Source organism: Crocuta crocuta, unplaced genomic scaffold, assembly GCF_008692635.1.
Source record: "Crocuta crocuta isolate KB4526 unplaced genomic scaffold, BGI_CrCroc_1.0 scaffold143, whole genome shotgun sequence".
NCBI classification, from domain to species: Eukaryota; Metazoa; Chordata; class Mammalia; order Carnivora; family Hyaenidae; genus Crocuta; species Crocuta crocuta.
The window spans coordinates 6,233,866-6,254,944 of NW_027529175.1; the positions used below are offsets into that span (position 1 = coordinate 6,233,866).

A 21,079-nucleotide genomic window follows, 5' to 3' on the forward strand; every position below is an offset into this window, starting at 1 on the left:
GCCTTGCACCAGCAGCCTCTCCGAGGCTTGAGAGGACAGAAGGTGCCCTTCAGCCTCCCCTCTCCTCCCTCCTGTCCTCTCTCCCCACCTCCCTACTTCTTCTGAGCTCCTTCCTTCCCCCCTCCATCTTTACAAGAAGCTGGTGAGGCATGCAGGATGGGATTATGGCCCCATTTTACAGACGGGCAAGGTGAGCCTCAGAGAGGGACTGGGACTTGCTCCGGCCACTTTCTCCACCTCCCTTCCCTCCATATCCTACCAAGGTACATCCTGTATCAGGAATAACATGTTTGGGCCTCAGCCCTTCCTGAGTGGAGACGCTTCTCCTAGGCTGGTCATCGATATCTATAAACCACATGGTACAGCTGGGGAGCAAGAGCTCTCCCGCGGGTCACAGGTCTTGCCACAGCCATTGCCCCGGGGCCACATTGCTGAGGCAGATGTCCAGGAAAGGGGGGAAGGGTTTCAGGCCTGCGGGGCCGGGACAGGGTGGACCTAGTTCTCTGCCTTTCCATTTTCTTCTGGTCACTTCTACCCAGTTCACTTGAGAAGCACGTCCCAAATGCCCAGCCTATTGTCACTGACCAGTTGGCCACAAGATGGCCAGGTCAGGGGGGGTGGGAGGCTGTCGCCCACCGGAATCCCCCGTAGCCAGAGGGATAGGGACCAATCGCAGATGCAGCCTGCTCTAGGGGGATGCAGAGGGGGCTTCTCAGCAACTTTGGGGCCCCGGGGGTGTCGGCCACCAGAGACCCCGCTCTGTGCCTGCTTGGCTGGCTTGGGCTTCTTCCCCTGCCGCTCAGCACCCTCTGAATGCTGCTTGACATTTACAGCTGGGGGGTGTGGTCCCGTCTTGGGCCCCCTTGCTGTGCCAGGTGCACAGAGTGAACTGAGGACTTGGCGCAGGTGTCCCTGGGCCTGGCTCCCGCAGGGCTCCGGGGCTCTGTCCAGGCATCTCGCTTCACATGCGGATGTGTTCCTCTTGACCTGGCACCTCTCCAAGCGGGACGTACGTTCCTCAATTCTGGCCTCTGCTCATTCCTGGCCGGAGGGTGGCCCAAATCTTTGCTCCCCTCTGCGCCACCTAGAGGTGGCTGGGGAGTGTGCCGCGGAAGGATTCACCTCCCTGAAGGGGCTCCCGCTCCCTGGTGTCCTGGGGTCCCAGTCGTGAAGGTCCGGGTGGGCTGGGGGCCAGGACACTGGGACCACCCGGCTGAAGGTGTGAAGGGGGCGGGACGTGGGAAGCTAGGAGACAGCCCGGGGGGACTGAGTGTGCTGTGGGGGCGGGGACAGGGGAGTCCCGCACTGAGGTCCTCGCAGCGGCTGCCCCAGGCTGTCCCCTGTCCCCTGAGGTCGCCTGTGCCCTGCCCGGGACACTCAGTGATGGAGGCATGGCGGACGTCCCTTGAAGGTTGCCGATGCCGTAGGTCACTTCACAGCAGCTCTGCCCTGGGGCTCAATCCCTTGGGCAGGGGCCGCCTTCAGATATGACACCAGGGAGCCTAACTTCCCCAGAAGGGCTCACCCTTGTCCCCTGCCATGTCCCAGGGGGAGCTGGTTCAGCAGCCACTATCCTCCTTTGGAAGAACCAGCCATGCCTGCAGGTCATCTGGGAAGTAGAAGGAAGACGAGGAGTGGCCAGTGCAGACCCCGCGGCGCCCCCATGCCCCTCGGGGCTTGTCCTTGTCTCGGAGCTGGGCGGCTTCGTTTTTGTTCAGTTCACCGAGCACCTGGGCTGGAAAGAAGAGCGAACCGTTAGGAGCCTTCAGCACGACTGGAGTGTGCTTCTGTCTCTGCTGCTGCAGCTCCGTCTCTCTGGTCCGTACGGGTCCCGCCCCTGGGATTGCTTTTCCTCCCCGTGCACCTGCTCCCATCGAAGTTTCTGGAACGTAACGTTCATCCCAACCCAGAACCAGAAGGAGACGTTTATTAGCCGATGGGGCAGGACAGCAGCCTTTGCAAACAGTACCTTCTGCCTCAAAAACTCCAAAGCCTTGAATTGGATCCAGCAGGCGTGTTGGGAGCAGCGGGGATGACCGAGGCACAGGTGTGGGAACGGCGTGCCAGGCCCACCTTTTCGGAGAGTCGCGGAGCCACTGTATGTGTGACACGTGACGGCTCCCGTCTGCTGGAAAACGCGGCTTCCGTGGGGCAGGCGGTAGCGGGCAGGAGGCATTTTGCAGTTTAGCAGGAACTAAGTGGCAGTTAATTAACACATAAAAAAGGTACATATTAAAAAAGTTGGACTGTTTCCTCTCAATGAAGTTTTGGGGTGATGGTGGGGGGGATGTCCGGAGCTGACAGCCAAGAACGAATCCTTTTTTTTTTTTATAATTTTTTTACATGTATTTATTTTTGAGAGGCAGAGAGAGGCAGAGCACAAGTGGGGGAGGGGCAGAGAGAGAGAGGGAGACACAGAATCCAAAGCAGCTCCAGGGTCCGAGCTGTCAGCACAGAGCCCGACGCGGGGCTCGAACCCACGAACCGTGAGATCATGCCCTGAGCCGAAGTCGGACGCTTAACCGACTGAGCCACCCAGGAGCTCCAAGAACAAATTCTTGAGGACGTCTTTGGTGCAAAAAGTGATTTTATTAAAGCACTTCCTTCCCGTGGGCAGGAAGACCTGCACTGGGATCGTGGCGGGTAACTGATTATATTACATACCCTCAGGTTGGGAGGGGGGCAGGGATAGAATATTCTAAGGTATTTTCGGAGCAAGGTTTCCAGGACCTTGAGGGGCTCGCTGTTGCTAAGGAAACACCACTTACTATCGTTTAGTTAAACCTCAGTCATGAGACTCTTCAGATGTATATTGGGGGGACATAAGCTTGGAGCAAGGTTGCCAGTGTATATCTCGGAGGAGTTGAGATAAAGGAAGTTTCCAAAAGAATTTTTTTTTTTATGTTTATTCACTTTTGAGAGACAGAGTGTGAGCTGGGAAGGAGTGCAGAGAGAGGGAGACGCAGTCTGAGGCAGGTTCCCGGCTCCGAGCCATCAGCACAGAGCCCGGCGCGGGGCTCGAACTCACCAGCTGCGAGACTGTGACCTGAGCTGAAGTGGGACGCTCAGCCGACTGAGCCACCCAGGCGCCCCTTCAAAGGCATTTTTATTTGTTAAAGTAGACTTACATGATCCTGGGGGTCAGGACAATGTGACTCTCAGACCCCCTTGTGCCCCCAGCAAAATGTCATCGAGGCAGCTGACTCCCGGAGGGAGGGCACTGCCGGCCCCAAGGACGTGCCAACGGGCTTCAGGCAGGAAAGGATTTATGTTTTCATCTGCCTGTGTTTCCCGCGTCACCATGGTGAGCACTTAAACCTCCTTCCTTTGTTCTTGGGTGGCCAGGAGTGTCTGAGGAACATCACACTCATCCCACCGGGGGTGGGGGTGAGGGGTGCCAGCCTGTATTTTGCCCTCAGCTTGCCCCACGCTCCCTCATCACTATTGGGGTCTTTTACTTTCGTATTTATAAGCTTTCCATATATTAACACTGTGTCAGGCGTGGTACATATATTTTGTTCCATTAAGAAATGTTGACGAGGGGCGCCTGGGTGGCTCAGTGGGTTGAGCGGCCGACTTCAGCTCAGGTCATGATCTCACGTTTTGTGAGTTCGAGCCCCGCATCCGGCTCTGTACTGACAGCTCAGAGCCTGGAGCCTGCTTTGGATTCTGTGTCTGCCTCTCTCTCTGCCCCTCCCCTGCTCACACTCTGTTTCTCTCTTTCAAAAATGAATAAACATTAAAAAAATTTTTTTTAAAAATATTTTTATTTATTTCTAGGAGAGNTTTTTTAATATATTAAAAAACAGTTGACAAATAAGTCAACAGTTTTAAGTGATCAAATCAGGCTGTCAACGTGGGATCTGGCTTGGGTGGTGCAGTAGACCTGGGGGTTCCTCCCCTGCTGGGAATGCGAGCCACAACATTTGGAAGGATGGACCCCCATCACCCCTTTGGGGTCGACCGCGCCAGTGGTGGCGTTCCGCCACGTGATTGGTTCAGGGGTAGGCACGCCATCCAAGTGGGCCGACAGAGGCATCCCGTGACCTCCAGGGGTCATCGTCCGGTCATCGTCTGGTTGTCCAAACTTCCATTCACCTCTGGGCTGTTCCTCTGCACAGACCAAGGACTTCCCTTTTCAGCGTAAACCCATTGGAGCCAGATTTTCTTTTCTCTTTCCTGCACCTGCCAATATCCTAACTCATGTGGAATTCAGCCTGAGGAAGTAGGGTGTTGCCCAGAGTAGACCCTAAACTCTAGNGGGAACTTTTGCTAAATGTCATGAAGTATCACGGTTGGCTGAATCATGGCCCCCAAAGATCTCCCGCAGCCCACCCCCCGACCTGTGACTGTTACTCCATATGGTGAAAGGGAGTTTGCAGGCATGATTACGTTACAGGCCCTGAGATGTGGTGATGGTGCTGGGTGATCTGAGCAGGTCCTTGAGAGCAGGGTCTGGGAGGAGCTGAAGTGAGAGGAGAGAGGCTGGAGGCTTCCAGATGGAGGAAGGGGCCACCGGCCACCCACAGTGGGTGGCTGCTGGAAGCTGGGAAGGAACCAGGCTCTCCCTGGAGCCTCTAGAAGGAATGTGTGCCCACACCTTGACTCTAGCCTTCGGTGCGCCTGCATGTGGACTTCTGAGCTCCAGCACTGTAAGAGAATAGCTTGTGTTGTTTTCAGCCCTTAGTTGGTGGTCATTTGCTCCAGCAGCCCTAGGAGACCGGCACAAACCTGACTGTCCCCTCCTTATCCAAGGGCGCGGGCTATGTCCCCAGGAAAGTCAGCCGGAGCCCTCACACGGTGGAGGTGCCGTGGCTCACTCAGTAAGCTCCCGAGAGACAAGCCTGGAAATGGCCCAAGTGAAGGCAGAGAAGCCAGAAAACACAAGTTGGCTGGGAGGGATCCTTTCTGCCCCTCCAGGATGGCCAGGGGTCAAGAAAACCTAGCCTTCTGTCCCAGCCAAACTAATGAGAGCTGAGCAGGTGGGCACGGAAATCCTGGGGAGGGGGACCCGGAGGACACCCAGCCCAGCCCGGGCCTGTCTCAAGCACCTCCCAAGAAGCATGACTCCCACCGAGAGGACATGCCCTCTTTTTAGGGGATGCAGCTGGGCCGTGGTGTGTAGCAAGGTGCCACACCTGGCACTTCACCAGCGAGGCTATGGTTTCCCACGCCCTCGTGGTGGAGACCATCAGATGATGGATGGTGGGGTGGCCAGGCTGAATACCATGCCCTATTGCTGGGAGACAGAAATTTCTAGTTTAAATTCTACCCACTAGGAAGATTCTGGGCTTTGGATCCCAGCCCTTGGACTTGACCGGAGGCAGAGAGACTGAACTTTACTAAGATTTTAGGGGACGTGTATCACTATGGGTCATTTTGTACTGGGCTTTGTTTCCTTTTCTCCTTCTCAAGGCCGGAGATGTCAGTGCTCAGTGTATCACTCGGCCTGAGGTCATCTGGTCACAGGAGGCTGCATCCGGCCCCAGCAGACAGAGCATCACATCCACCAGACGTGCGGGCAGCACGCAGACTGAGAGCTCAGCGCCCTGTGGGGGCGGGCACCGCGTGCTGGCTGGCCATCTGTGAAGGTGAAGTGCAGGGGAGAGGAGGACGGGGAGGGGGCTGCAGGGGAGGGTTTGTAAGGACTGGGTGGCTGAAGGGCTGACCCGCAGTGCCTGGGGGGGCGGTGCTGCCAGTGTTCTCAGCGTGTCCCTGTCTCCTGTCCCTGCTACACAGAGGCACCTGGGGGCCTTTTCCCTGATGTTTGCTGTGGCTGAAAAGTGAGATTGGAGGGAGCGTGGAGAAGGCAGCCCGGCCCAGACACTGAGGCCCTTTGCAGCCAGTAGAAGAGGCTTAGCTTTTGCAGAGGGCGATGGGTCCCTGGAGCATCTGGGACAGGAGACTGCCACGTTAGGACATTAGGACGCAGGCTGCAGAGGTGCGTGGCGGGGGGGAGGGGTGGCATGGGAGCAGAAGACAGGCATAGGGGCTCTGCTTTCTGAGTCCCAGGTGATGCACAGGGTCCCGCCTGCCCTGGGCTTCTCCCCCCAGTGCCGCTGGCCTCTCCCACCTTGAGGGGCTCTGACTGATACTCCCCCGGCCAGTTGCCCTCCTCTCTGCAAACAGAAGCCTGAATTTGTCATGGGCTGGGGCTTTTAGCTCAGACGGGCAGTGACTCCTTTTCTGGCCCCAGAGGGGAAGTTCCAAGGAGTCCAGCCAGCAGCTCATCGTCCCCACTGATTGGTCCGTCCTTCCGTAGTTGACTTAGTTCTGGCTCATAAGGACGCTGGCTGGGGGATTTCCCAGCTTTCCTGGGTAAAATAGAACTTCTGGAGGGGCATTTTTTCTTCGGCCTCCTTCCCTCTCTTTCTGTCATGAGCACATGATAGATGGAGTTGTGACACCATCTTGTGACCATGAGGCAGCAAGCCTGAGCTTGGGGACATCTGTCTCGTCTGGGACACTGGATTGGAAGAATAGCTCCTGTAGGAGGCTTATTGGGTGATGAGTAATTTTTTGTGTCAGTTGGACTGGCCGTGGGGGGTGCCTAGATTAAACCTCATTCTGGGTCTATCTGTGATGGCGTTTCCAGCAAAGGAGACGGACCTCTCAGTGTGGGTGGGCCTCCGGCCACTCCCGGTGGCCGGAAAGGAGCACAGGAAGGAGGAGGAGGAGGAATCGGCCTGTTTACGGCCTTACTGCCTGGGCTGGGGTTCATAGCCTCCTCCTCCTCCGCCCTCAGACTGGGGCTCCTCCGCCCTCAGACAGGATGACACCACTGGGCCTCCAGGCTGTCCACCTTGCAGGTGCTGGGCCGGGAGGCTTCTCAGCCTCCATAACTGCGTGAGCCAGTTCCTGGTGACAGATTTCCCTTTATGCCCCGCCCCCACCTCGTTCTGTCTCCTTGGCAAACCCTGACTAGTAAGGACAGTTCTATGCTGAGGAGGTACTTGGGAGCCAGGCTGGTGAGGGAGGGAGGGACACAGCACAGACTCGATGAGCAGAGACTGAGCCACATGCAGGCACACTGGCCTCATCCGGTCCATCCTGCCCGGAGACTCTGGCGCCAGGACAGCCCTTCGGGGATGGCTTGAGCTGAGGACAGAGGGCTAGGTCTTTGTCTCTTCACACCGGCCAGTCACTGTGTGTGGGCTGTCCTAGGGGTGCGCAGCTCCCTTGAACAGAGGACAGATGGTCCCTAGGGAGCACTCAGCTGGGCGTGTGCAGCACAGCTCTATGGCCTTGGGAGCAGGGTACCTGGGTCCCGGAGGAGTGTGTACCCCAGGGTCCCTATATCCCCGAGTGGCTCAGCCACTATGACATCGCAATGGCCGCTTCCCCCTGGCCCTTTTGTGGGCAGAAGACAATTTTTAAAGCCCCACTAGGCCAGCATCCGCTACTTTCGGTTGAAGGCATCAGCCAGGGGAAGCCGTGGACCTTGGGGCACTCCAGTGAGTGAGACAGAAAGGAGACAGAAGGCACAGCCCGAGCAGTGAGACAGGCGTGGAGTGACACGATTCGGCGCCCCGAAGCCTCACTCCAGCCGCCGTGGATGCCACACGGCCGCACTCCAGGGGCGGAGGCTGACATGCCCCCACACCATCAGTCTACTCGTGCTGGGAGCGGATCGCACACTGTGTCTTCCGATGTCCACCCCACCATCCTTCGGTAACAGAGCCCAGGAGTGTTGGGTGGGAACGGATGCCCAGCAGATCACGCTGCCTGGGCCCCCTGGGAGTTGGGTGGTCACGGGGGATGTGAGCGGAGGCAGTAGGGCTCGGCCATTCACGGACACGTCTGCTCCGCGTGCGTTTCAGGGGCTCTGACCTGTCAGCAGGCGGCTCTGCGCAGCCTCGTGTTTGTCCAGGGGTCCCACTTACGGTGAAGGAGGAGGGGCAGTGAGCCCGTGCAGTGGGACCCACCGGTCCCCTCACAGGCACCGCACAGTCCAGAAGCCGCCGGCCCCGCCAAGAGGCAAAGCTGCCTTTCGGCTCAGAGGTAACAGCCTGTGAGTCGGGGTGTCTGACATGTGTCCCCTCTGAGTAAAGACGTGGATGCGGGGAGGCAGGAGCGGATCTGCTCACCAACGCTGTCCAGGGGAGTTTGTCCCCTACTCACAATCCTGATCTCTTCTAGAGTCCAGTGGAAGCGAACGCTTCCGGAAAGGGATGTGGTAAGAGTCTGATTCAATGTTGAGTCACGGCTCCTTGTCCCAGAAGACTAGCAGGCCAAGGAAGGGGTCTCCTCGCGGTCACCAGAGGAGGTAGGGACGTCACTGCTTGGGGGGGGGAGGGACAACATGCTGGCACCCACCTGAGCCTGCTTCTCTGCCCGGGTTTGATGCAATGTGGACAAGTACAGCAGCCATGACCTGAGAAGGGTGTGCTGGCCGAGGGTCTGAAGCCTCTACGGCGAGAGGCCGTGTCAGGCCTCCAGGTAGCTCCTCTCGGGCAGCAGACATGCTACTCAGTGGAGGGAACCCACAGAGGTGAGAGCAGAGGAGCAGGAAGTGGAGAGATAGCGTGAGCGGCTGCAGTGGCCCTAGGATTGCATCAACTTTCCTCTTGTAAATTTCCACAAAAGGAAGCAGCCGGAATCCTGGAGACGCTCTCCCGATGGCGACCCCTGTGGCTGGCGGGTCTGAGAGGCACCACGGTGGACTGTGGCCGGCATTACGGCATGCTGCCAGATTCGCCCCTTAGGACGAGGGCTCTCATTCCCTCCGTGGCTGGGAGTGCAGGCTGCCGATGGCTCAGAGAAGTCCCTCCTGGGCTCTCAGCCGTGAGGCACCCCTCCCCGGACACAGCCCCATGCAGTGACTGGCTTGTGCACTGTGCAAAGGCCCCACCCTCTGGTGTCAGGTCAGGACATCCCTGCGGGGCCAGGTGGTCCCTCACCGGTCAGCTTCTCCTCCCCAAGAAGCAGCCTGCATGTCAGTGTCTGTCTCTCAGGGAGCCCAACCTACAGCCGCACCTGTCACCCAGCACTCCAGTCTCGTCTGTGTTCCCGCTGTAGCAATGATGTTCCCTCTGCCCGGAACCACTCCTTGCCTCTTGTCCCTACACCTTAAGCAGCAGTCACAGATCTCACCGATTGTCCTGACCTGTAAATACTGCTCTTTCATTGTTGCACAAATGCTGACTTGCCCGAGAGTCTGCCCACAGACACAGCAGCGAAGGCCCCGCAATCATCACGTGTCGTCAATCATTTCATCGACATCTGGAGAGTCATAAACAACGGAACAGCTGAATACACTCCATCTGCCAGAGGAAGTAAAGCGTAATAATAGCACTGAAGCCTCTTGAATTCCTTACTGATCAATGTCCCCACCAGTACCCAGAGGTGACCACTCTCCTGAATTTGGTGGTGAACATTCTTTTAGTTTAAAAAAAGGGAGGTAAATACCACAGGCATTCACTTTCAACTTTTTTCCCCCACTCACGTTGTGAAATTCATTCATGTTGATATATTATAGTTATTTTCTTACCATATAGCATCTTGTTGGGTAACTATGTATCATTTATCAATTCTCCTATAGATTACGATCCCCGCTGCCCTCCTCTCCCCCACCCCCCAGCATGTTGCAATGAACATTCCTGTCTTTGCACACGTAGGCGAGTTGCTCTGGGGCACACACTGAGATTGGAATTGCTGGGTTGTAGGGATATGCATCCTTAGCCACTAGAAATGGCTAGATAGCTGCCGAAAGTCATCAAATCATTTTACATTCCCACCAGCAGTGAATCAGACTTCATTCTGCCCTGCTCACAAATCCACATCCTAATCAATTTGGCCATTGACAGATTTTTAAGCTTTTGCCCATCTGCTTGTGTGAAATGGCATGTCCTTGGTTTTAATTTCCATCAGCCTAAATCTTAGTGGAAGTAAGCTTCCGGTGTTTGCTGTTCAGTAATTATTTGTTGCACAAATGAATACGAAAGGCTCCACTCACTCATTCCGTATTCATGCATCTGTCCTGTTTGATGCCTGCTGAGATCCCATTCCTACACTTGACACATGCTATCCTTTGGCCTTCACACCTGGCTTTCTAGAGGACGCTGCTTTCACATCCCATCCCTGCCATGCCCTCTGGCCAAAATCCATTTCTGGAGCTTGTCTCATCTTGGCTTTATGTTTTGATTATGTTGCTCTTGAGGCTGACCTATTCCTGTGACTCTGCCCTGCCGGGTCCTCCCACCCCCGTATCTGGAGACTAATCTGTCCTCTAACTTACTGCTTGGCTGAGGCTGAGGCCTTACTCTGCCACGTGAACCCAATTCATCCTGAACCAGTCATAAACCTAGGCTGCAAACGGGCTGACCCCTTGCTCTCCTGTTTCTCTCAGTGGCGCTGCTAACCCGTCGTCCAGTGGGTCTTGAAGCTTTCATCAACGGTGGTATCCGTCTGGCTCCCTCCCCTTAGACATGTGAGGCAGGAAAGCATCCTCAAGTTATAGGGAAAACCATCTAAGATGTCATAATTGTATCCAACCAGTTGTTACCTACTGTCCATTTTTCCTCTGTAAATTCTTCTTCCATCATCTTCATCTTATCACCTTTCAGATTCTTGCAACAAGCCGGAGGAGCTGCTGAAAACCCCTAGGGTCCCCAGTGATGTCTGTAGGGGCCCCCTGAGGCTGTTAGGAGCCAGTCTCCCAGGGGAATTTCTGAGGCCTCAGGGCTCTACAGCAGGGAGAGATCCCAGGGGCCTTCCTGAGCTCCACTGGGAGAGTCCCAGGAGGCTCCCTGAGGCTGTCAGGAAGGAGTCCCTGCGGATCCACTGAAACTTTATTAGATCTCTGGAGATTCCACAAGGTCGTGTAAGGACGGGATCTCAGAAGGGTTCATCAGGCTCTGCAGCAAAGGAGTCCTGAGGATCTACTGAGGCTGCATCAGCAGGGGATCACCAAGGATCTGTTGAGATGGCCCCAGGGAGAAGATTCCTGGAGAGTTTCTATGGAGACAAAAGGGGATCCCTGGAGAGTTTCCACAGTTGTCATTCACACAACAAGCATTAAATTTTTTTAAAAATTTATTTCTGAGAGAGAGACAGCGTGAGCAGGGGAGGGTCAGAGAGAGAGGGAGACACAGAATCCGAAGCAGCTCCAGGCTCCGAGCTGTCAGCACAGAGCCTGACATGGGGCTCGAACCCACGACCGGTGAGATCATGACCTGAGCTGCAGTCTGACGCTTAACCGACGGAGCCCCTGGGCGTCCCCACCCAACAAACATTTCTAGAGGGAGAAGACACAGGCCCCACCCGGCAGTATCTCACAAGCTGTCTGTGGGGACAGGTAGATGCTGCAGGCCAGGCAAAAGCGGCTGCGGAAGCCCTGCCACCGCCAGGCAGGGTCTAAGCCTCAGCGTGGTGAGAGGTGAGAGACCTTCGGCTCTTCCAGAAGGAGGCAGCCTTTTCCAGGGCTGGTGGGCCCGTGGCGGAGAGCAAGCACAGAGCACCCTACGCAGCACCTTGCGCATGGCAAGTGGGGGGCAAGGGGGTCGGACAAACTTGAACCAGAGGGCACATCAGATTTGTTCCACACGAGAACTGGCGGAGGCGTGTTAAGGGGCTCCCCAGCCGCAGCCCCAGTCTGCAGCGCCAGTCCCCTGCCGTGGGGCTTTGGTCTCCGGCCAAGAGGAGGTAGTGCAAGCAGCATAAGCAATTCCACATTTGCCGGTGGCTACGTTAAAAAAAAAAAAAAAAAGAAAAAGGAAACGAAAATTTCAGCAACATTTTATTGGATCTAATATGCCCCACATATTATTTCACTATGTCACCAGCGCAGAATTACTTTATTTTCCCTCTACGCTCCGCACCGACTCTGAAACCCGGCGCCAGCGCGCTACCGGACCGCCCCCTACTCGCTTCGGCTCTTCCTCCCCGGGGTCGCCCTTTAATGTCGTCAGCGCCTGCGCCGTGCATCACGCGCGCCTGGGACGGGGGCGGGACTTCCGGACGCGCGGAGGCACAACTTCCGGAGGGAGGCGGAAGAGCCTCTAGGCTCCAGGCTCCGGAGTCCTGGGACCGCTGAGGGGCCGCCCGGGGTACAGGAAGGGGCTGTCGGGACCGGCCGGCCGCATTCCGGGTGTCGGGGCCGCGGGTCCGAGGGATGAGGAGGGGCCATGGCCAGCGACGGGGCCAGGAAGCAGTTCTGGAAGCGCAGCACCAGCAAAGTCCCGGGCAGGTGGGTGTGACGGGGAGGCCGGGTCGGGGTCAGGGGTCAGAGGTCAGGGGGGCGTCGGCCCCCTGGGCTGCGGGTGGAGTCGGGGTCTGGGGACCGGGTGACGTGGGCTGTGGGAGGACCGCTGGCGCTGTGCGGGCTGTTGGGGAACTTGGGGTTCGGGCGTAGGGTGTGGAGGTGACCGTGGCTGCGCGAAGCAGCGTCGAGGCTTGAAGGGAGGAGGAGGGGGAGCCGCCAGCAAGTTTACCCCAAGACTGTCAGGCTCCTTCTGCGAAACTCCGGGGCTCCCCGGGCTGGTCGAAAGGCACGGGCTCGGGTCGTGCTGCGAAGAGTTCGGTGGAGTCCGGAAAGTGGCCCCAGGCTGTGCTCGCCGGGACCTCGGTTTCTGGAGGGGGTGTGGCGGCTTGACCCATTTGGCGTGGCCTTCTCGTCTCTTGTGGACGGCTGCTTTTGCCTTGAGCGAGGATTTGCTCAAGTGGCTTTGGGACTTCCTGTGAATTTCCATGTATCCCACTTTCTGGCCTCAAAACCAACTGCTTTCTTGAGTTAGCGGCAGGAAGCAAATTTAAACAAAAATGAAAACACACACACGCGCGCTCACACACACACACACACACACACACTACTGAAGTGCTTCCAAAGGCCTGGGTGCACCCTGGAAGCTGTACAGCTCCAAAGTCCTGGTTGGCGTGTCACTGATCCCTGGCCGGGCCCCAGGGGACGCGGAGACGTGACGTGGAAAATGTCTGGGATAAAAATCAGCCGCTGGTGAAAATAGATTAGTAAAGGGATTTCAGGATTTCTGAACAGTGTTTATTCTTTTTGGAAACTAAGGTCTGACGTACTGAAAATTAGGTATTGTGTTCAAATGACTGCAAGTGGAGCCACTTATATAAAAGCACAGCTCATTAGCGAGTGTTGTAGGCCCTGTTTTTTAGTGGGAGAATCGTGAGGTTTGTAGTTCACTGTGTTCCACCAGAAACGTTTACTTTTTAGAGTGATTTGGGGGTTCATAGGAGTGAGTTACTGGCTGCTCAGACACAGTGATTTGGGGGGATGGATCACCAGAGGTGGCTAGAGACCCCCTTTTCCTTCCCACAGTTGTGCTTGCTTGGAGAATAGAAGAGCTGGGGTTGGGGTTGGGGTCCGAGATGATGTGAACATTCTGGGATGGCAGAGAATAGGAGGTCCCAGTAGTGACAGAGCAAGATGCCTTAGAACTCCAGGGACAGTGAGCCATATGCTGGAGAACTTGCGTGTGTCTCTTTTAGGCCTTGAGGCTTTGCTTCTTCCTCAGTCTGAACAATCTCTGAATCTTGACCAGCTGAGCCGTAAGAATCACGGAGCTGCTGTGTGGAGCCGTAACGGCGATTAAACGTTGGATCAATGACCGTATCGCTCGGTAATTTGTCCTTGTCTTGGTTTCAGTAGTGTCCCCGCCACCCCCCAATTCATCTAAATCTGGAACCTGGGAACATGACCTTGTTGGGAAGTAGCATCTTTGCAGATGTACTCGAGTTAAAACGGGGTCAGACAGGATCAGGGTGAGCCCTAGTCCAGCGACTGGTGTCTTCCGAAGAAGAGGGCAGTTTGGACACAGAGAGAAGACATGGAAGACGGCACGTGAAGACGGAGGCAGACGCGGGAGCCGTGTGCTCACAAGCCCGGGGACGCCAAGGCTTGCTGACAACCAGCAGGAGCCGGAAGAGGCAAGGAAGGATCCTTCTCTGAGGACTTTAGAGATAGTGGCCCCGCCAACGCCTTGATTGTGGACTTGAGGCCTCCCAGACGACCAGGGTGGATTTCTGTTGCAGTTCGATGGCCACGGGAAGCTAACGTGTCCTCCTTGGCCTTCTTCCGTGAGATTCTGTGTTACCAAAGATAGGCTTTCGCTTCCCTTGGGCTTGGACGCCGGGCTGGGTCTTCGGCATTTTGGAGAGCAGCTCCCTGGTTGGAGCTACAGAGCCGGAGCGGAGCCTTGCAGAACTGCCAGAGGCTGTCGGTGCGGAGGGCAGGGCACCGAGGAGAGGTCGGGGCCCCTGGAAAGGCCCGCCCAGCCGCCGCACGCCCCGTGCCTCTGATGACCTTGCTCTGGTCCTGCTGCCGTCGCACAGGTTTGCCCTCTTCCCTCGGTGGCTCGCCTTCCTGTGGTGACCGCCTGCCACACGCTTGGGCTTTGCCTGCACGAGCGCAGCGCTGTCAGAGCTCCGGGCAGAGTCCGTGGCTCTGCTCACCCTGTCCGTGGTTCCCATGGTTGTCGGACTCTTTGAGTGTGGACGTTACAGAGGGAAGTTCAACAGAGAAGAAGAGACTCAGCACCGAGTACGGAGCTGATAGGGGGTCATTTATACAGCACAGCCCTTAACATCCCTTGGTCATAATCCCCTCCTCATACACCCTTGTGACAATAATGGCTGGCCGTCACTGAGCACTTAGTGTTTGCCAGGCCGTTTGGTGCCCTGCAAGTGTCGCGTCTCCCTGGTGTGGCAGGGTTACAGAACGGCGCTCCGTCCTCCAGTCTGACGCTCCCCGAGGCAGGCTTGGGTTAAGGCCCTTGGTTGTATCTCCTGAAATGCCATATGGAGGAGTGGAGTAAGGCCCTTTCTAACCTGACCCCTGCCCAATTCTTTAGCCACCTCTTGCACCCCTCCCTGCCTTGACCTTGGCCTTCAGCGGTGTGGACGGACTTGCGGGTTCCTTGGTGTACCTGCCGCGTGATGCCTCCGTCAGTGTCATCCTGTCAGCGTGGACCAGAATATCTGTTCCCTCCTCTTCCTTTGCCCGGGTTATTTTATTTTCTTAACTCCCCACGTTTGCCTCCGGTGTACGCCCTCGTAAAGCCGTGCGTGTTTTCGTGCGGTCTGGGCTAAACCTTCCGTGATCCGCGTGTTGGTATGTGCTCGTGTTCTCCGGACGGGGCTCTGCGAGTCTCAGGAGCGTGCCTTACACCCCTTGGCGTCAGTGCTGATCGGCGGGGGTCGATTCGAACCACCTTCCAGATTAACCTCGAAGGAATAAGTGATTTGGTTGGGGTCTCACAGTGTGCGAGAGGGCATCTTGNGCTTTCTCAGAGATTCTCTTCTGGATGAGGCGGCGCGTGAGGTGCGGTGGAAGGACCTCTGACTTGGTTCTGTGGCCCGGGTTTAGCCTTTTCTTCCCACTAGTCTCTGCGTGACTTTGACCAGGCCGGGTCACCCCTGGGGCTCTCGGTTTCTGCACGTGTGACCGGATGAAGCTGGATTAGGCCTCAGTGGCTGGGGCCGCCAGGCACAGATTTGTTTGGACTAGTCCGATTCTCTTTGGTGAGCATAAGAGAAGCCCTCCTGGACCGGCTTTGAGAGTTTGAAAATTTATTCATTCACCAGTTATTTGTTTAACCAGCACTCTGTGCCAGTAACAGTTGCAGGTGCTAGCGGTCCACCCTTGGCCAAAATGGACCTGGGTCTGTGGCCTTGCAGGGCTTACGGTGGAGCAGGAAGGGCGGAGCATAAATACCATGACCGCGTTAGGGGGAGGGTTACCCCCGAGAAGACGGTAACTGTTACTGAAACGTGCAGCAGGGATTGGGATCGACCCTTGGGAAGCAGGCGGGAGAGGGGGGAGGGGGTCATAGTGGGAAGGTGGCCGGAGAAGCCCTCACCGAGGAGGCAGCATTTGGGTGAGATTTGCAGGAGGTGAGTGACCAGACCCCCTGGGTGGCCGGGGGACCGTGGTCCAGGCAGAGAGCGAGTGAGTGCAGAGCCCCTGTCGGGAAAGACCCTGCTGGGTTTGGGAAGAGCAGGGGGCCCGGCAACTGTAGCCCAGGGAGGAGGGGAGAGAGTCAGGGCACAAGGTCTGGATGGTGGTGGGGGTGGGTCTCATGGTCACAGCATAAAGACCTGGACTTTCAGTCTCTTACTCTGAAGGGGGAGCACTTTGGAGGGTCGTGGCTGAGGGGTGGCTGGACTGGTCTCTGGTCTGGTGGGGTCACTCTGGCCCCTGGGTGGAGGGTAGGTTAGGGGCTTGGGGGGCGAGGGCAGCAGTGGGGAGACCCGCTAGGAGGCTGTTGAGAACATGCGCGTGAGAGATGGTGGGGGCGCCATAGGATCAGCAGGTGGACAGTGGAATCGCGGGCTGCGCGGTCTCGGACCCTCTGGGGCCGGTTCTTCCTGGGGCCGCCCACTCGCTTGGCTCCCCAGTGGTTGTTGCTTTCTGCGGTTGCGGTTGGCATTCTTGCCACACTTCGCCTTAAATGCCAGGACAAGATCCTAGCGTGCGGGGCACGGGAACACAGGCGGCCTTCCAGTGGGAGTCCAGCACTTGCCGTCTCGATGTGGCTGTGCTTGGCAGCGTGCTCGGCCTGCAGGAGGGCGTGTGGGCAGCCGGGGCCTGGGACGGGTGACGTCTGTGAGTGCGATGGCCGCAGGCAGGGCCCCATGTGAATGTGGCCAGGCTGTGGGTGCCTGGGGCCGAGCTGGGGCAGAGGGTGGCGCGGTGCTGTGGCTCTACTGGCTTTCAGCTTCCAGCTGCCAAGGCCTGAGGCGTCCCTGAGCCAGGGACACACCAGCTCTGCCGTCGTCTTCACAGGCCACCGTCAGTCGTCGGCTGTGGGTGAGTTGTTGGGATCACCCGTTCATTCAGAGCGTACTTCCGCGTGCCAAGTGCCACGCTGAACGCTGAGCCGGGAGACGTGGGATGAGGGAGACGGCACATCAGTTCGTGCAGCGCGAAGTGCTTCGAAGGTCATCCTTGGGGCGTGTTGGCGGAAGAGCGGGACACCCTGTCAGTGGAAGGCCACGGCCTTCCGGGAAGCGTCCTGCCTAACTTGAGGTGGCGCCAGCCCTTAGAGACGCAGGGGTGTGTGTGGGGGGCATCAGAGCACTCCTGGTGGGGCAGCGCTGCAGGGACACCGGGGGCCGGGGACGNGGGGGGGCCCTGGGAGGCGAGGGTTGGGAGGTGTGCGGGGCTTGGAAGGCCATGGGCAAGAGTTGAGTGTGGATCCCAAGAGCTGTGAGAAAGCAGGGAAGGGTGGCGCCACGGTCCTGTTCATCCTCCTGGAGGAGAGGGCGAGGGAGAGGAGGCTGAGGGTGAGGCTGAGGGCAGGGGCTGCCGGTGGAGCCGAGTGCGGGGGGCAGGTCCCAGGCTGCAGGCGGGGCTCGCAGGACCCTCTGGTGGCCTCCGTGTTGGGGGATGAGGTGATCACCAGGGTTCTGGCCAGAGGGATGGGTTGTGGTTGGAAGAACCGTGGTCCCCAGAGGTGCCCATGTCCTCCTCCCTGGAACCAGGTCACACGGCAGAGGAGGGTGAGGGGTCAGCTGACCCGGAGACCTTAGATCGTTCTGGATGACCTGGTGGACCCAGTGGAGTGGAGTGAGCTCTTAAAAGTGCTCAGAGTCACCAGGAGATGAGCTCTGGTCTGCAGTTGCCAGCTTTGAAAGTGGAGGATGGGACCACGAGCTTGGGGGGGTGTGGTGGCCGCTAGCAGCTGGTGTGGCCTTCTCCTGACCCAGCAGGAGCCCCAGCCCTACACCCGTGGGAAACTGAATTCAGCCAACAACCCCAATGAGCAGGAAGCGAACTGTCCCCGGAGCACCCAGAAATGAACGCAGTGGCCAGCGCCTAGAAGCTATCCTGGCGGGCCCCACCTCGGACTACTGACCGCCGGACTTGAAGATGATAAACGTGTTGTAAGCCGCTGTTTGTGGGAATTTGTTACAGCGGCCACAGAGGAGCCCCTAAAGGGGAGCAGGGGAATCAGAGAAGTGTGCTGGGGGGGTGTCGGGAGGGAAGGGTATTCCTCTGCACCTGCTCCTGAAGAGTCCTGCCCTTCCTGAGTGTGGACGGGTAACTCCGCCAGTCTTCGAGGGCGGTCTGGCCTCTCCGGCAGCCTCCGCAGAGTGGCGTTCAAGCCCCACGTCGGGCTCTGTGCTGGCAGCTCAGAGCCTGGAGCTGCTTCAGATTCTGTGTCTCCCTCTCTCTCTGTCCCTCCTCTGCTCACACTCTGTCTCTGTCTGTCTCTCTCTCAAAAATAAACACTAAAAAAACATTTTTTTTAATGTTCCGTTTTATATCCTAAGATTTTTCAGCAGAATTTAATAGACACCTGATAGCTCCCACCTCGTGGCAGGCACTATGGGATGTGCGCTCTTGGGTCTAAGACCTGGGTGGAGGCCCTGCTTCTTTTCTCAGAAGCTCTGAGCTGCTGCCCTCACCAGCTCTTGCTTCTGTTTTTATTTTTATTCATTTATTTTCTAATGTATTATTTATTTTTTGAGAGAGAGTATGCAAGCGGAAGAGGGGCAGAGAGAGAAGGGGACAGAGGATCTGAACTAGGCTCAGTGCTGACAGTGACAGCAAGGAGCCTGATGTGGGGCTCGAACTCATGAACTGCAACATCATGACGAGCTGAAGTCAGATGCTCAACCGACTGAGCCACCCAGACGCCCCTCTTTTCTGTTTTTAGAAACCCCTTTATTTCCTTGTTTGCATTTTTATTTTTGTTTTTTTTAAATGTTTATGTATTTATTTTGAGAGAGAGAGAGTGTGCATATGCACAGCAGGCAGAGAGAGAGGGAGAGAGAGAATCCTGAGTAGGCTCCGAGCTGTTAGTGCGGATCCCCATGTGGGGCTTAAACCTACAAACTGTGAGATCATGACCTGAGCCAGAATCAGGAGTCAGGCGCTCAACCCACCGAGCCACCCGGCGCCCCATCCTTGGTTGTAGTTTTGGAGTGGCTGTTTGGACCGGTGCCCACTTACTCCTCTTTTCCTGTGTTGCGAGGGGCCGGGAAGTGTGCCCTGGCGGTGATCTGTGTGCGGGGGCCTTGGGTCTCTCTGGGCTCCGTGTCTGAGTGGAGAGGGTCTTCCTGTGCAGAGTCCTGGAAGCACCAGTGGGTGGGTTTTTGCCATGGACCCAGTTCCTTTTGCTTGTTTCTTAGCGGTCTTGTGTCATGGTAGTTTGTCTGGAAATGTTTTGAAAAATAAATTTGATGTGAAAACGTATTTGTGTACTGTAGTGAATCTAGACTTTTATGGGTTCGTTTTAAGTGAGGTCAGAAATGATTAAAAAAAATAAATCCCTGATAATTTTGATTAAAAATTAAAAAAATGAAAGAGTACGGGGGAAGTCTTCCATCCCCCAAGTGCTGTGAAGGCGCCTGGAGGTCACGGGTGGGAAAGGGCGGAAGGGCCCTGGGAGCCCGTTCCTCTGATTATCTGTCCCCCAGACTGCCCTGCTGTGCCCTGCCCTGCCTGCGGCGCAGACGAGGGCAGTGGTGCAGTGACCTGGGCGGTGACCAACCCCTCCCCCTCCACCCCCGTTCTCTGCGTCAGTCTCTGTCTTGGGATTGCTCTGCAGACGGCTCACTGTGTGCAAGTCGGGCCCTGTGGGCCCTTTGAGGTGCAACACGGACCCGCTCGGGGCTGGGCCACACACGGGACCCCGCAGACCTGCGGGTGTGGGGAGGCTCCCATGCCCGGCCCTGGGAGCGCGGACACACGTCCCAGGCAGGGTTTCGTGCTGCGCCCCGATGGGGTGGCATGGGCCTTGTGACTGCCGAGCTGGCGCTTGTCCCTGACCACGCGGCCTGCTGTTGGGCCTCAGCAGCCGGGGGATTACAGACCGGGAGCTGACCGCCACTGCCACTCCCTCCCGGGCTGGCTGGGGACCTGGTGCCTGCGCTGGGACTCGCACGGCTCGGGCTCTGCAGGAGGGGACAGGCAGATGAGACACGGCGGGGTCAGGAGGCCCAGAGGGAACAGGGCAGTCTGGGTCCTTCCCATTTGTGGGACTTTCATTCTGAGTACCCGGCCTTTCTGTTCCCCTGTTCTGATGTGCCGTTTCCTCTTTTCTGGGGGTTAACATGGAAATTCCGGGGTGCGTGCTGAGGGCTGTCAGTGAGCCTAGCCAGTCAGGACAGCGCCCTGTCTTCCTGCAGGGAAGTGTGAGTTACGTGCTGAAGGTGCCGTCGCTGTCGCTGTCACCCGCACAGCCGGGGAGCATGTGTGCCAGGCACCGAGGCTGGCCTCTCTGCACGGACAGCGGTGTGGAGGGAGGTCTGTCCCAGGCCTGCTGCCCCGGGAGTGTCGTTCAGGGCAGAGCCCTTTCTGCTTTTGCTGCTCCAGACGTTTCTGGGCTCCTGACTGCATCAGCTTTGCTCCCTGGGGCCCCTCCCGGCTGCTCTTGCTCGTCCCGGAGTGCGTCCTGGCCCTGGCGTGTGCCTGCTGCCCTGGCTAGCCTGGCTGTCGTCTGCTGGGGCAGAGCACCGGGACACAGTTCTTACATGTGCCGCGTAGCGTGCTCCCCCGTTCCCGTCTACCCCTTGCTGCAGTTTTGTTTTTGTTTTTTTTTTTTATAAATATTTTTATTTATTTCTAGGAGAGAGAGGGAGAGAGAGACAGCGTGAGCAAGGGAGGGTCAGAGAGAGAGGGAGTCACAGACTGAAACAGGCTCCAGGCTCTGAGCTGGCAGTCAGCACAGAGCCCGACGCGGGGCTCGAACCCACGAACCTCGAGATCATGACCTAAGCGAAAGTCGGACGCTTAACCGACTAAGCCACCCAGGCGCCCCCCCTTGCTGCAGTTGTGAAATGGCCCTTCTTTCAGTAAACGTTTGTACTAAAGGAAGAGTAGAATACGGCGTGCCGGCTCTAAGGCTTACGCCCAGAGGGCACAGACCACGTTTAGTCCCTGTCTTCTGCATGAGCTCCTCATCCAGGGTGACGGGGATCGTCAGGGGGCATCGCGCACCACGTGTGTGGAGGGACAGGGCGGAGGACGGGGTCTCGGAAAGGGGACGGGGCCCTTGGCACCACCGTGGACCGCGGAGGCAGGACACGGCTTCCAGGGTGCTGGTGCACCTGCTTCTCTCGTTTCCTCACGAGCCTGTTTGCAGGTGGGGGGGCTGGGCCGTGGGCG

At 57.3% G+C, this 21,079-nt stretch overlaps 1 protein-coding gene and 1 long non-coding RNA gene across 6 annotated transcripts in view; both read left to right on the forward strand.

The window, feature by feature from the left end:
* Positions 1–5,496: 5,496 nt before the first annotated feature.
* LOC144226598 (uncharacterized) lies at positions 5,497–9,496 on the forward strand. Of its 5 annotated transcripts, none has more exons than XR_013333697.1 (6): positions 5,497–5,591; positions 5,740–5,941; positions 7,364–7,671; positions 7,821–8,001; positions 8,140–8,266; positions 8,587–9,496. It is a non-coding gene; the product is annotated as an uncharacterized LOC144226598 (long non-coding RNA). The 5 variants fall into 5 exon arrangements; XR_013333699.1 differs by having other exon boundaries at positions 7,389–7,671; XR_013333696.1 differs by having other exon boundaries at positions 7,416–7,671; positions 7,821–8,011.
* A 2,497-nt stretch (positions 9,497–11,993) lies between these two features.
* The window catches only part of TBC1D22A (TBC1 domain family member 22A), a 213,395-nt gene continuing 204,309 nt past the window's right edge, over positions 11,994–21,079 (forward strand). Inside the window, exon 1 of the mRNA XM_077757903.1 lies at positions 11,994–12,187. Within this exon, the coding sequence (XP_077614029.1) occupies positions 12,126–12,187 (62 nt within the window). The 5' untranslated portion in view covers positions 11,994–12,125. The remainder of the gene's footprint in view (positions 12,188–21,079) is intronic.